The sequence below is a fragment of the Urocitellus parryii genome, chromosome 3, assembly GCF_045843805.1.
Source record: "Urocitellus parryii isolate mUroPar1 chromosome 3, mUroPar1.hap1, whole genome shotgun sequence".
Lineage (NCBI taxonomy): Eukaryota > Metazoa > Chordata > Mammalia > Rodentia > Sciuridae > Urocitellus > Urocitellus parryii.
In genome coordinates, this window is record NC_135533.1 from 71,884,747 (window position 1) to 71,901,648 (window position 16,902).

At 34.0% G+C, this 16,902-nt stretch overlaps 1 protein-coding gene across 1 annotated transcript in view; it reads left to right on the forward strand.

Moving 5' to 3' along the window:
• Znf277 (zinc finger protein 277) overlaps positions 1–16,902 on the forward strand; it is a 123,505-nt gene that overhangs the window by 52,926 nt on the left and 53,677 nt on the right. Inside the window, exon 2 of the mRNA XM_026408250.2 lies at positions 11,955–12,162. Coding sequence (XP_026264035.1) covers positions 11,955–12,162 — 208 coding nt within the window. The remainder of the gene's footprint in view (positions 1–11,954; positions 12,163–16,902) is intronic.

The window sequence follows — 16,902 nt, forward strand, 5'->3', positions numbered from 1 at the left end:
TACAATACTATCATAATCAAACTCCACTGTCTTAATTATAGTCTGTCCTCTAAAGAAATTAGACTAAATTAGTAATTGCTAACTTGAGCATCTCAACAACAGATCAAAAAAGAATTGGCACAGATTTCCTTAATTTTAGGTATTGGTATGATATTTGCTATTTAAGATGGCCAAAATGTTTGCCAAAAGAGTAGAGAATATATTTTATGATTTTTGTCTAAATTAATAATCCTTTCAACATAGATAGTGACTTGACTTGACTTTCTTCTACATTATTCATATGTTTAGGACATAAACCAAAGAAAGAAGTGTATTTGTTGAGTCGTCATCAAAACAGTACTTTTCACTGAGTAGAAAGGCAAATTATAATTTTTTCAAGGAACTTATTGATATGAGGTGTGTGTGTGTGTGTCTTGTTTGAAAAAGTTTGAGAAATTCACATGTTCCAACCTATGTAGATACACTATGAAATTTCCACTGAGTACTGATTATTTATAAAGCATGAGGCATGTCAGTTACCAATCAGATCTTTCTGAGTCAGAATTTACCTTCCCTTCCTTTCTTTTTCTCTAGAGGAATAAATGACAGCAGTTACAAGTCACCTTGTGGCCCCATTCTTCACAGAGAGCCTTTTGTTGGTCCTTGTCTTTCATTACACTGACCCTCATTAGGATCACCAGTATTGATGGCAGTAAGATATTCTGGTTAAATTTACCATTAACTAATGTTCAGATTTTGCCGCAGTCTGGCTGGGCACAATTCACAAGCCACTTGTCAAGCAGGAAAGAACTTTATTTTTAGCACCCACACTGCTCCTCAGGAGCTCTCCAGGAATTCCCCAAGAGCCCAACCGCCACCTCCAGCACTTCCAGCCAGCACCTCAACCGGCACTCTTCCCACTCTTGAGGCCGATTGGCTGGTCACGTGGGCGGAGCCAAAAGAGTCCCCCAATGAGCAGCTCCATGGTCTGAAAGGGTGGGGAAACAGCCCAATGAGCATCACCAAAGAGGAACCAATCAGCTGGAACTTTGCTGGGGCCGCTGTGAGCCAATCAGCTAGAAGTTTGCTGGGGCCGCTTTGGCTGTGGCTCTCAACATCATTTTAATGACTTTTTTATTTCAAGCTTTACAACATAAAGATCATTCTGCATTCTACTGGAGAAAGAGATAAATTGAGGATTTAGTTCCCATTTGTATCCATTACTTCTTTTTTTAATATATAATTTTTATTGTTGGTTGTTCAAAACATTACATAGTTCTTGACATATCATATTTCACACATTTGATTCAAGTGGGTTATGAACTCCCATTTTTACCCCGTATACAGATTGCAGAATCACTTAAAATGAAATATATATCCAACCTTGAATTCTATTTAAAGCCCCAGCATTCCTATTCCTGGCCTTATCGAAATAATCACTCATAGTAGTCCTAACTTAAAAGTGCTGAAGTATCTTTAAAAAATGTAGAGTAGGAGCAGTAGAGGAATATCTTTGATACAAAAGAGTATTTAATGTAATGATGTAGAGTATGGGCCTTCATCCTTCATTTTCTTTTAGAATCTAAATCTTTCATTGGCAATAAGAATCAAAGAAAATATTTCTAGAGAACCAAATATATTTAACCAGGTATGTTTTAAAGCATATTTTTAACAGAATGTTGTCTGAATTAAATCTACAAATAAATCAACAATTATCATAATTAATAAGGAAAGTTTCATTTCTATCAACTTACTTTATCTTCCTAGGACTCACTTCCTTCTAAAATGTTCTGGACTTATAACATTTCAAATAGCTACCACTTCCATAATATTGTTAACTGTTGCATTATTAAAACAGACATGACTAATTTCTCTTTATAGTATGGATTAAGGTAAGAAGGTATCATGTATAAACCAGAAACATAGGTAATCTATAACCAAGAAATAAAACCAATGTACCATTTAGTTTCCCACTTTTTTCCAAAGTTGGCTGAGAAAGGAAATTGAATATAACATTTTCACCGTTAAGTTATTTTGAAGCTAAGTAATGCTGCACTGAAGAGGAGCAGCAGCCAAAATTTGGAGTTATGCGTTGCTTTGTTAGTCTAATAAGGGAAAGGAGCTTGATCACTGTGGTCTAAGTAGTCAGCCACGCAATCCACTTGTAATGTGAATGGGAAATCAAGCCATTTCTACAAGATGGTCAGCTTCTATATTAAGTGGTTTGCTTCTGAGCCCATTTTTTCAATAGCACCTAAGTTCATTGAAAGTTTTCTAAACAAAAAGAATAAATCCATTTCCCAGCTCATTTGGGGAAAATTCAATGGATGGACAGTGCTTTGTGGATGTATAAGAACAAAATATAGGTATTTCTAGAAAGGTTGGATGTGTCAACACCTTCAGTGTTATAGTAGGATAGTTGTCACATGTTGTCATACAGCATCTGACTCATTTTTGCTATTGTTAACACTTGCATATAAACTGAATAAACCTGCTTCATTATAAACTGTCACATAATAAAAGATGGCACATAGTTTCACAACCAAAACAGTTTCCGGTATAGAAAGAGAATGTGAAAAGGAAAATCTATGGGGAGCAAAAGAGTTCTCATTCCAGCTTCTACATGGAAAAGAATATTGCCTTTTCTAAGTACATCTTTAGCACAGACAGATACAATAATCTAACCCTGTTATAGTCTTCCCGGAATATATATCACCATAGATAAGGACCTTTTCCTTTTTTTAGTAAGTTATAGAAAATCAATTATAGCAAGTTTTAGTAGTAAATTGCTATTTATATAAAGATAATGTTTTACTTCCAAAAACAATAGTTTGTTTAAAGAGTTAACTTTAATGTCAACAATTATTATATCAGGCATTGTGATAACCAGATTTTAAAAACTACTTTACAGAGTGGTTTATTTGTAGTTACTGTATCATTATACCTTATATAATTATTGCATATTTTGTCTTCAGGCTGGTCTCTTGCTCTGGATGCAAAGTGAAATATTTTAGGCCCTACTGTAGGACTGTGATTATTTTAGTAAATTATTTAGTGGCTTGAAATCCTAACATAAGGACACTGTTCACTTAACATCATAAATAAAAATGGTAGGAAAAATGATAGTATGTAATATATAGAAATAGGAAGGGCTGGAGGTGTAGTGATAGAGGGCTTGCCTGGCATGTGTGAGGCCCTGGGTTCATTCTCCGGCACTACCAAGAAAAAAGAAATAGGAGTCATCATTTTTAAACTTTTTTGATGTCCCCAGAACCCCTTAAGAATCTATTCAGTCAAAAGACTTTCTTTCCACAAAATTCCATCTACACATAATGTTTAATACAGTTTCACATTGAAATCCCCAAACTCAGAGTTTATAAATTGCCTAAATGGCCTAACATAGTTGTAGTCACATGTGACTAAATTAGTTAAAATTAAATAAAATTGAATTTCAGCTCCTCACTTTCATTGTTCACATTTTAAGGGCTTAGAAGTCACATGTGGCTAATGGTTACCATTATCAGAGCAGATACAGAACACTTTCTTCGTCACTGAAGGTTCTATTGGACAACACTAGATTAGATGCTTGTAAAGTTTCCTTTCAGGAATCTTACCATTATGTGTATTTATGTATATGTATTTTTTTGTAAAGCTGCATCATTTGAAAAATCCAGAGCATATAACATATGTTCTAAGAAAGTCCTTCTAGACACAGAATACAAATGTGTTGCTAAAACATAAGTATAATGACTGTAACTAAGACAGCTAGCTAACCTCAACTAGGCCTTCAGTGCTGTTTTTATCTTGTATGGCACTTAAATTCTCCTCAATGGTAATTCTAAAAATTTTCCACATTTATTTTAGCCCTGGTCATTAGAAAGAGTGGAGCCTCCTTACCTGATGCTGAGAAAATAGAGGCTATCATTTTAGATTCCTTCAGTTTTCCTTCTCTATCAAAAATACTGTTTATTCCTTTATGTTTCTTATGATGTGCTACAGAAATAGCAAGATGATCAAGGAGATGCAAAGTTTTTGAATTTCACCAATGTAATTAGCACTAAATGTAAATATAGTTGGAAAGTGGGCTTATTCTTTTTTAGAATCCTAGGCTCTGTCATGTGATTTTATTCTTTACATCTGTATTGGAACCCTGGAATATGTGTTTTTGATTAATCCATAGGAATTTATTGTATACCTGAGAGCACATGATAGCCAACTCTCTCCATCCTTAAATATATAGTCATACTCATTAGTAGTTATAATAGGAAGTAACCTTGTATTGAGCTTGTGTGCTTGGCACCCTGTCCTTTATGTTAATTTCTTCATTTAATCCTATGACAATTCTTCCAAGGGGGTATTACAATTAATCCATTTTATATTGTGAAAGCAGTGTAAGTAAGAGAGGTTTAAGTAACTTGGTCATGCTTAGTTAATAGGAGTCAATGGACCATGATTCCTTTCATCTTGACTTAATTCACTTGGCTCTTTCCTTTTTTTTCCCCTTAAATTGTGATTTAAAAACACATGATGTGAAATCACCCCCTTAACAAATTTTTAAATGTACAGTAGTATTAACCATATGTACATTGCTATACAGCAGATTACCAGAAATTTTCATGTTCTGTAATGGAAATTTTTTACCCACTGAACAACAACTACCTGTTTACCCCTCTTCTCTGCCTCTGGCAACCACCATTCTACTTTCTGCTTGAATGATCTTTATTACTTTAGATACCACATGTAAGTATAATCGTGTAATATTTGCTCTTCTGATACTAGCTTATTTTACTTATCATCTTGCCCTCAAATTTCATCCACATCATGGAATATGACAGGATTTCCTCCTTTTTTTAAGACTGAATGAACAATATTCATTATATTTATATGTCATATTTTATTTATTCATTCATTTGTTTTCACCTCTTAGTTTTTGTGAATAATGCTTAATTAGGAATGCAAATATGTCTTTGAGACCTCGTCTTCCCTTATTTTGGATAAATAAGCAGAAATGAGATAACTGGATCATGTGATAATTCTATTTTTAATATTTCTGCACATCTTTACTAACATTATTTTTATTCTTTTTTTCTGGGTTTATTAACAGGTGTAAGATGGTATCTTATTGTAGTTTTGATTTCTTTTTCCTTAATTAATGATGTTGAGCATCTCTTCATATTACAAATATGGGTGGGTATTTGTATATTTTCTTTGGAGAAAGTCTATTTAGTTGTTTGCCTAATTTATAATCTGCTTATTTGTTGTTTTGTAATTGAGTTGTAGGAGTTTCTTATAGATGTTGACTATTCATCCCTTGTCATTGATTCTGTTCAGTGCAAATGGGATTTCAGAGCACAGCACTTGAGTTCCTATTGTCAGTTTTGCTCAAAACAGCAGGAGATTTGAATGGTACATTTCCATGGCCACCACACCTACTGAATCAGGATCTATGTCTTAAACAAAATCACCAGGTGACTCATGGACACATTAAACTTTGAGAAGCATTGTCCTAGAGTAATAATTAGATATTTTAAGGATACTTCCCTAGAGTCAGTAAAACTGTCAATAATCAGCATAGGATCACCTCAAAAACCCAACTTCCTTGGGATGATATTTTTTTATACTTCATTTGAATAACTTACTATTCAAAGTAAGAACTAGAGTAGATTATTTTATTTGCAACACATATGTGAAGTCGTTTGGGGGCCAAAGCAGAATATCTAAGATACTTTGCTTGTTTGTTGAAAGGAGCTAGATGTAGCTTACTTCTTTCTACCTTTTATGGTTCCAGGTCCCTGAAGCAAAGTATTGTATCTTTCTGCATCCATTATTTTTTTTACCATGCAATAAAATGTAAATATAATATTCACAACAGCTGGAAATTACAATCTGTCAGGCAAATGTAAGTGAATTATATTTACTGGCCCAAAACTTAGTGTTTTAGGGACACTCTTTAGGACAGATTAGAATTTCCTCAATCTAAAGGAAGGTCTTGAATTCAGAGTTTTGTTGTTCCTGTTGTTGTTGTTGTTTTGCAGTTCTGGGGATCAAAGTATGTAGCAAGTACTTTACTACTAGGCTACATCCCCAGTGTGAATTTGGTATTTTTTAAAAAGCTCTTCAGTGTACAAAACCCAGATCCAATCCATAGCACAAAAAAATAAAGAAAGAAATTCTCTGGATGATGAAACTCAAACAGATTTGGAAACACTGCTTTATACTAAAATATATTTTCAGCTGGGCAAGGTGTTGCACACCTGTAATCCTAGCAGCTTGGGAGGCTGAGGCAGGAGAATCGTGAGTTTAAAGCCAGCCTCAGCAATAAGTGAAGCACTAAGCAACTCAGTGAAACCCTGTCTCTAAATTAAAAAAAAATAGGGCTGGGGATGTGGCTTAGTGGTCCAGTGCCCCTGAATAGTTCAATCCCCAGTACCTAAGGGGATATATATATATTTTTTCTTTTTTCCAGGATTCAATTCTATTCCATATAAACATCCTCTGATGAAGTGGGTATAACTTACTCTGTATCCCAAATGACACTTGTTCCTTTTTTACTGGAATATCTTTACATGAAGAGTAAAAAATGGAATTTAAAAATTCCTAATAAAATGTAACATACCTATTACACTCAATAATATTTTTTATTATCTTTGAATTTGATATAACTGTGCATTATTATTGTTTAATTTCTGATGGGCCTGTTCTACCAAGGCCCACAGCACTAAAGATCTAGCTATGAATATAAGAGGACTACCTTTAATGCCAAACAGAGAAAGTTCTCCTAAAGACAGGCACAGATGTTTCCCAAAATAGGACTTTCCTAGAAACTAAGTTAACATTAGAACTCTAGTTGAAAGTACTTCTGGTCCATTATTCATTCTTTCCTGTCTTCATTTAACAAACATATGTTAAATGCCAGGTTTGTTCCAGCAGCCCTTGTAGTCTACACAAGACGTGAAAATAAATAAGTCACTTACATTGAGTTCACAGACTAGCACAGTGGCAGAAATACGTGTAAGTAATTGATTCCTGCAGAGATATTTGCTTTTATTGGGCCTAGAGAGATGAAGTGGGCCAGTCCCGGAGGAGAACCTGGAAAAGCAGAACCCGGCAAACAAAGAGGATGGTACAAATACATCACATCAGACACCAGTCTCTGCTCCTGTTGTCTACCACCCATAGGGGAATATTTTACTTCTGAGCAGATCAATTCAACACATCCCAAACATACTCATTATTACCCTTCTCTCCCATAAAACCAAATCTGCTTCTCTACATTTAATCATGAATTGCTGACTGGCAGTCTCATGTGTACCAGAAACATGGGAGGCTCCCTGTTCTCCTATTCCTTCCCTCCCAGTGGGGAATTAGTAATCAAGAACTATCAGTTTAATATCTGTCCCTACTGATATGTAATACACCTATAAAATTCTATGATAGTACTTTATACTGGTAGAATATGACAACAAAAGACTTAAATAAATAGTTTAATATTATAGACTACAGGCTTCTAGATCTGTAGAGGGGACCACATGATCATTTGGGAAGTTTTAGAATCAGAATTCAGGTAGAATTCCAGCTCAGGCCCTGAGTAGCATGTAACTATAAGAAAATTACTTCATTTCTCAGTCTCAGTTTCTACATTGATAAAGGGGGATGATGATAGCATTGACCTGTCTTTTTATAAGGTTGTAGTTGTCTGGATTCAATGATACAAGGCACATACCTGCACATAGGACGAGCATAGCATGTGCAGAGTAATATTACTCAATATGTGCAACTGCTGTTATTATTGGTGTTACTGTTATCATTATAGGTGAGGGGCTCTGGCTTAGAATGAGCTTTTGCCCTTAATTGAGTTATTCCTGGTGATTAGAGAAAAGCAGAAAGAAGTTCAATCAAGGGACTAGGGCAGTTGACAGATGGAGTTCTGGGTACCCCTCACCCCTACTTCAGCTAAAGCAATTTAGGTTTTGTCTATTGACAGACTGGACTTCTGTGTTAGGTTCTTTTTAAAGAAGAATTCTTTTTTATTTTTTTGGTTGCTGAGATCAAAAACACAGGGCCTTGTGTGAGCTAAGTACACACTCTAGCACTGAGCTACGCCCTTACCCTAAAGAAGGAGGCTTTAAACCACTATTTTTTAGTCTTGCTTCAAAAATTCCAATTTTTTCCCTTCTGACCACTGCTAATATTGCTGATTCACTCTTAAACATCCACAATAGTCTCCCTACTGGTCTCTACATCTTGAAATTTACCTCTTTCCAGTTTGTTCTCCTCATATCTGTTTAAAACATAGACGTGGCTCTACTTCTTATAAGAAAAGATCTAAATTCCTTGGTGTTATCCATAGGTTAAAAGTGCAAACACTTAACACTACTTGGATTCCGATTTTTTTTTTCTCTCGCCACTTTATAGCGATCTAGCACAGATCACTGAGATTCTCAGTTCCCTCATTTGTAAAATACAGATCAAATTGAAATCTTCTTAATTAAGGTTATGGTGAGAGGTAATTAAGTTAATAGATACATGTAAATTACTTAACAATGCCAGACACAAAATAAACAATGATGGGTCATGGTGGGCATAAGACGTTCATTCAGTGTACTTGCAAGTAAATAAAGACTACGGGGGCTCATCTTACCTTCCAAGGATTATCAATCTGAGGGCAAGAAAGGGGAACAAATAGATAAACATTATATGATTAGAGCTATTATAATTTTGAGCAAGGTGCTAATGGTTAGAGAGAGGAGAAAACAAATCTGTTGTCTAAAAATGTTCTATTAAAACTTCTATTTTCAGGAAAACATAGTCACTCAAGTTCCCAAATACAACTTAATACTACCAAACCACAACTTTATCATACATGAAATCTGCATATTCGTGATTTTGTTTCTCTATGCCTTTGACAAGAAAGGTGGTTCTAGTATACATGAACATTTCAGTCCATTTTCCTAAGAATAATTTTTAAAGAGGAAAACTGGTCATTACACATTCAAAAGGGAAGAAAAATGAATCACAGAATAGTAGAGTTTGCAGTAAAGCCTTGGGAAAAAGTAAAAACAATGATAAAGATGAACTGTACTCCAGTGATTATTTTGAAAAACATGGGCTACTGGGATTTGTTCAAGAAGTGCTAGTGGAGGTGGTATCAGGGAGACTGCAGGACATTGGCAGAATGCATATAAATTCAGAGTAGTTCTAAATATATATAAAATCAAAACAGCATTGAAAGTACTTATTTAAGAAGAAAGGTAAGGAAATATTTTTGGTACTGGGAGCAGAAAAATGTAGTATTTGAGTTTAGTCTGAACTTAACTATGTTTATGCCACTTACCTACATTATTACTTTAGGAAAGTATTTATCTTTTTTACTCTCAGTTCTGGAATATGGGATTAGAGTAACACTACCAAATAAAATAGGATTAATTGAGAAAATGCCCTAAAGCACTTTGTTGGTAATTTACAAATAGCAAAAACTCAACAAACATTAGTTCCTGGGCTGGGGTTGTGGCTCAGTGGTAGAGCACTAACCTAGCACAGGTGAGGCCCTGGGTTCGATCCCCAGCACGACATTAAATAAATAAATAAAGATATTGTATCCAACTACAACTAAAATATAAATATTTAAAAAAAAAAAACATTAGTTCCTGCTTGGTGGTAACAATTATTTATCATAGTCTTGTGCTCTACAGTCAAACAAAATGACAACTATCTTAATCAAATTTGGAAAGAAGGATGTAATATAGTAGTACTTGTAATTTCCTATTTGGTAGGTAATATTTACTAATGTTGACTTTATTTAGAATGTGCTATCTTTTGTTATATTCTATTAGTATAAAATATTATCATAGAGTTTCATAGGTATATTACATATCTCTAATATTAAGATGGGGGAATTAGACATAAGTAATATACTTAATATATATGTACATAAAAGTAACATATACATAAAAATACATGAAAATTTAGCCTAAACTAAAGAGTATAGCCTATAACCAAAAAACTGCAGAATTTCATGATTCCATTACCTAATTTAATAAATGTAAATTGCTAATAATGTATTGCATTAACCGTACTTATAAAGTGCTTGTGTATTTTAAATACTTCCCCTACTGTTATATGGGAGTATTTAAGATAACAAAAATATAATAAAAAAATTTGTGAACAAAAATAAACAGTTTGGTTTAGCATACTTCTAATAGGGGAGAGTATATATGAATAATATACTAGAGGTCATCTCCTATAGAGGTCATCTCTAAAATTCTAGAAAGTTGGAATAGCTAGCATACCCACAAGGGTAATATTAACTATTCTCTAACCCTGATCTCTGTCCTCAATATCCTTCCCAACTGCCTAGCACCCATATTGAGTGTCTGCCATGTGCCTCTTGCGTATGTATTGCCCCTTATATCCATTCAGCACTGTATAAGCTTAGTTGTACTCTCCATTCTTCTGCTCCATATAGCTCTCTTTACATTTTTAATTTATTTGTACCTTCAATAAAATTATGAGCACTTTAAATTGGATAGTAAGGATCATGTGGAGCAACATTGAAACAAAGAGACTGGCATTCAGGAAATAGTTGATTTTTGTTAAGTGGATAAATTAAAGTACCCCTCTTTTATTAGTTATCTAATTCTTAGGCCATGGTCAGCAGTCTACCTTGAATGATTCAATTATTCAACTAAGAATGCTTTGAATAAAGTGCTGGGCTTGTGGCTTAGTGGTGGAGCACCGTCTAGCATGTGTGAGGCACTGGGTTCAATTCTCAGCACCACATAAAAATAAACAAAATAAAGATCCATCAACAAAAATTTTTAAAAATGCTTTGAATAATAAGAATACAGTAAGATAAAAATAAGAAATAGAATGTAATAGGAGAATTAATATTAACCTAATTCTAAAGACTATTGTCTGTCAAAGAGCTATCTTTTTTTCTTAAGAAGGTTCTCCACCCTTCTGCAAACGTCAAAGGTTTTACCCTAGTTTCCTTATACTAGTTTTCTGGTTACTAACTATTCACTAGCCTGAATAAAGTGAAGGTGTAGGCTTCCACTCAGGCAGACTAAAGAGAGGTCCTGATGCAACATAACTGCTTATAGTTTGAGATCCTGAAATTGTAGACACAAAACTTATACACTTCAATTCATAAATATACTATAAGGTGATGTTTAGGAAAAGGAATAGTACAGATAAGAGAAATATTTATCATTTATGTCTATTAATTGAGCATTCATCTCTTTATTCACAGAAGCCTCAATTCTGATACCTAAATGTATAAAAATCAAATGAAAGATATAAACAGAAAATCACCACTTGGGCCACCCACCTATATAAGAACTATCTTCTCTATATGTAACAGATAATCAGAAATAGGAAAGAGTTTGCCACTGTGACAGAGAGTAGCCTAAAAGACTGGCCTGACATCATCTGTAGTCTCAGTATATACCATTTACTTCCTTTTGTGTGATAACTCTAAGTCATAGGTGACAATTGAACCTTAGAATCTTGTAACCTTCCTGCTTGCAAGTACCCCAGAAGTTCTGCCACTGACCAGTGTCCAAGAAGAAGTCTCAAACAGCTGCCCTGACAAATGGGTTTTTCTGATTCAAGCAAGCAAATGGGGAGTTTGAGCTGCTTTTGCATTATTCCCTACCTCAGGGTTACAAAAGTATTTAAAATGATAATAAAATATCTACTCTCTATCACTATATGTTTTTCTTTTTGGAGATACATGAATATCTTTAGGATCCTTTTAATGCAGAAGGTGAGAAATCATTCACAATCATTCAAATCATCCCTTATATCCATTCAGCACTGTATGTTTTAGTACATTTTAGTGCTGCCTGGTCAGGAAGCAGGAAGCAGAGAAGGAACAGAGAAAGGGAGGAGAGTTACATGAATAAAGATCTAAAATATTGGTTTCACGTTTTTAAATTTTTTTTATTTCTTTTTTTTTTTTTAATCTCTTCCAGAAAGTAACAGTAAGGATTGTATCTTGGAGCCGCTTTCCCTGCCAGAAAGTCCAGGTGGCACCACCACTTTAGACGGTTCTGCATCTGTGCCTTGTATTTTCTGTGAAGAGCATTTTCCTGTGGCTGAACAAGACAAACTTTTGAAGCACATGATTATTGAGCATAAACTTGTCATTGCTGATGTTAAGCTGGTTGTTGATTTCCAAAGGTAAATTTGGTTTTGTTTATAAAATAATTCACTGTTCATTAGGGAAATGGTATAAACTATGAACTAATTCCCATGCAAATATGAAAGTACATATTCATTTTCAGGTTTCTCCTTAGACTCTTTTAGAAATTGTACTCTTTTTCTTGAGTGTGTGATTTGTGTTTGAGAATGTCAGATACTAGTGCATTTCCTACTAATTCTGGAAATTGGTCAGTTTTCCAAATGAGTAAATAATATTTTCTTTGCCACATTTCATGAGATTTTTGACACTGTTGATGTCTGTCAGATCAACATTCTTTTCATGTTTGAGGCCATAGGCGTTCTCTAGGTGAATGGGTCCATATAGGAAGTCAAGAAAAAAGACTTGGCAATGGGCTACCCAAAAGTTAATGTTTGAAAACAGGGATACTTGGAACCTTTCAAGTCTACAGGGTCTTGTCCAAACAAATCTCAGTTTAAACTAAGTGCTATGCTCAGGTTGTAAACCAGGAGGGAGGAAAAAAATGGAATCATTCAACAAGCCAAAGGGAAGATATAAGAGTGACAGCTATGGAAATCAGTGACAGATTCTAAGAGACAAAGGATAATGAAGATGAAAAAGTAGATAGAGAGGAGCATGCTAACATTGGGCATGTCGGAAATATTCTTTTTCTATGAAAATTGACCTACACAGCCAGGGCTCAAAGTGAGCTATGCTCCAACTGAGAAACACCTGAATTATCATACTAGCAGATAAGTGATATAGGCAATATCCCTTTTTCCCCAATTTATACTTTCTGATAGTAGTTGTTCAAGAGAAATACCTTCTCTTAAGCAACTATAGTGGAGTAGTAGTTATGCACATTTCATGATTGATTGAAATTTGGCAAACATAATTCATAGAGGCAACATCATGGTAGTTATTAACTTGTATAGTTACTGCATGTCTATAATTTAATATATCTGGTAAGGTCTCATTTTGAGATATTCTCTTCTGATTTCACTAAAAAATATTAGAGTAGCCCAGACATTGTAATATCCTTGCATCTTAACTATAAAAATTTCTCTCTCAGATAACATATATCATTACTAGAAAGCAGCTTCTTTCTTATGATGGGTATTCCAAAACCACAAACTGTATTATTAAGGTAGACTGTGATACAAGGCAGGCCTTGAGATAAATACAGGCTTCAAAACTTCCTAACCTGTGACTTCCAGTAAGTTACTTTAAGCATCATCCTGCCAGCTCTTATAAGTTGTTGAATCGTATATAAAACACAGTATGTATTCTACTTGCTAGTGCCTGTAACAATGTGTACCTGATAACTGAAAGCCAAGTTTTCATTTGTATTTTTATTACTGAAGATATATTTGAAATCTTAATTTTCTATAAATGTAGCTTGCATTTTCAATAGGCATTTATTCTGGTCTAAAAATCTGATAATTATTTGTAAAATATAACTTTTGAGATGTCATCCAGGGTTCTAAATAATCTAAAATTCTAGAAAGTTGGAATAGCTAGCGTACCCACAAGGGTAATATTAACTATTCTTTAACCCTGATCTCTGTCCTCAATATCCTTCCCAACTGCCTAGCACCCATATTGAGTGTCTGCCATGTGCCTCCTGCGTATGTATTGCCCCTTATATCCATTCAGCACTGTATGTTTTAGTACATTTTAGTGCTGCCTGGTCAGGAAGCAGAGAAGGAACAGAGAAAGGGAGGAGAGTTACATGAATAGTATACGTCAGCAACTGGTAAATAGAATAATTTCTTCTTCACTTTCAGAGGAGACACTGTGCTTCTCATTCTCATTTTTATTTTTCAATTGGTTGGGGGTAGTATGTGTGCACACTCGAATGAGTGTGTGTATTTGTTAATTCTTGGTGTAGTCTGGGAGCTTTTTCGTTTATGATACCTAATTATAGTATGTGGGCAACTCTGTTGATTTTGTTTTAGACACTTTGTAAGCTAGACATGTTCTAATTTTCTCTTATAAACCATTGATAGGACTATTAAATGAGTAAGAATTATATTACTCAGCTTTTCTTTGTTATGAAACTATTTTTTTTAATTCTTTTTCTATGTAAGCACAAAGTATCTCTAATGAATTGCAGAAAAATATGATCATTTACCAGTGATAATTGAGAGGTGTTAAGATTTTCCTTTCTCTTCTGCCTTTAAAATCTGAGTATCTGAATCAGAATTTATCTTTTCACCTTTGTGCTATGTATGATAGTTAAGTAGATGTATTTGTACTAATCAGTCTCTCATTCTTATCATTAATACTAATCTTATTATTCATCTATAAACAGAAAAACCAAATTACTTACTAAGTCTCAGGGCTTAGGAATCAGTAATTAAATGTTAGAATTAATTACTCCCTAAATTTAGTTATATAATAAAATTGATGATTTTTAATTGAAGAAAAACATGCATATCTGTTGTAAGTGCTTTCTAAACTGCATAGTTAATATGTATTTTAAACTTGGAAACCTAGATCTTTCTTATCAGCTGTCCTCCTAATTAAATAAAATTATCACAGTAAGTAAAACTGAGATCAATTCAAATGGATTGGAGTAGATTGAGTAAGCTCTGTTACTTTAAAATACATTTTAACATATCCATTCTCCTTTAAATTATAATATCTACTATTTAGTGAAACTAAAAATTTCTTTCGAAAACAAGTCTTGACTATGATCAGAGATAAGTTCAAATCTTCTCATATTATGTGTGTGGATTATTCCTAACTTTAGAAAAGAAGCTAAAGAGGTAAGGTGGGGAGGAGAGAACAGTGAGATGTTCAGTAGCATAAATGAATTTATCCAGAACTTCTAGGAAAAAGTTGCTCCTTCCAAGTACAATAAGTAATAAAGATGATATATAATAGATACAAGATGGGGATATAGCTCAGTTGGTAGAGTCCTTGCCTCACATGCACAAGGCCTTGGATTCAATCCCCAGCACCACACACACACACACACACAAAAAAAAAAAATACATATATATGTGTGTGTGTGTGTGTGTGTGTGTGTGTGTGTGTGTGTGTATAAACAAGAAGTAAACTGTCAAGTTTTCACATTAAATATATTTGACATTTTTTATTGAAACAAATTAACAGTATAAACTTTCTAGGGAAAAATAAAAGAAACATAAAAATTTTCCCTTTGAATGTATTTAACAATTATTTACTGAGCTATTTTCTAGCTTTTTCAGTAGATTAAAATCGCTCCAAACGATATATGTTAACTTCTTAATTATTGCCACCTTCTGTATTAAATTTCACTCATTTTGTCCTACTTAATTGACAACCATATCTCAAATCTTTATACCTTTATCAATAAGTATATCAGTGATGGTGGAGGGACTATTTTTTTCTGAGACAATTCTGAGACATGATTTGAAGTTCTTTTGAAAGGAGAAAAGTATTTGCTGACTTACATTCATGGCTTTTTAGTAAAGTATAAAATTCTTTTATAGCAGTCATCCCAATAAAGTGTTGATACCATGTTATTTCACAGTAGCCTTTACAGATTGAGTAGCTACAATTCTAACTCTGAATAAACCAGAGAAGTTAAAAAAAAAAAAGTACTAAATGATCCCTTAACTTTAAAAAATATCTTCTAGTGGGTGGGAAAAAAATCACAAGAAGCATGTATTTATTTAAGGCCTGCTATCACTAAGCTATATCTCAATTGAATGCAATTTATCTGAGTGCCTGTACTAACCACAAGGAAATATATATATATAGACACCTCTTAAATCTAAGCAAAAATAACCATTATTACATTTAACTAGTATTTTTCTTGCCTCAAATTTAGGCGTAGGTCAAATATATGTTGTAGTTGAGGTCTATTTATATATCATATCCCAATAAGGTTTGATTCATAATTTTATATATTTAGATTGTATAATGGTTTATATGTGGCTTTTGTAACAAACATTGTCTCCCAAGAAGAGACACTCATTGATAATTTTTTCCTATTGAACTAGCCTATTACCTATTTATCCCCTGCCTGCCTTGAGACGACAACTAACAATATTTCAGATTCTACTGACAGTACCTGAAAAACATTATTTCTAAAATTGATAACTGCCAGGCATGTGCCTGTAATCCCAGTGACTCAGGAGACTGAGGCAGAAAAATCACAAGTTCAAGGCCAGTCTTACCAATTTAGTGAGACTCTGTCTCAAAAAAGACTGGAAGTATAGTCAAGTGCCCTTGAGTTCAGTCCCAAAAATGAATAAAAACAAACAAGTAAATAAAATTGATGACTACTTGTTCATGGAGCAATAAAATAACTTTGAACCTATTTGAAGACTGCCAGACTATATCATAATAGCTTCACTCTCTTTAACCCTTTGAAAGCCCTCATTAACTTGTGGTCTGTGTGGGTGTGTACATTTCTTAAGGGTGGAACACATTACTCAAGGGTACTCCACCAATGAGCTACATCCCTAGCTCTATTTATTTATTTATTTATTTATTTATTTGTTCATTCATTCATTCATTCATTCATTCATTTTCATTTTTGAGACAGGATCTTGCTAAGTTTCCGAGGTTAGCTAGACTTGAACTCGAGATTCCAGCCTTCCAAGTCACTGGGATTACAGGTGTGAGTTACCATGCCCAGCCCCTCGCTAAATATTTCAAAGGGTTTGCTAGGCAGAATATACCCAGGATTTTAAGTCCATTGATGTTAGTCATTGCTTCCCTGTGTCTATCACCTTGAAGTAAACTCTGACACAAAATAGATGGTA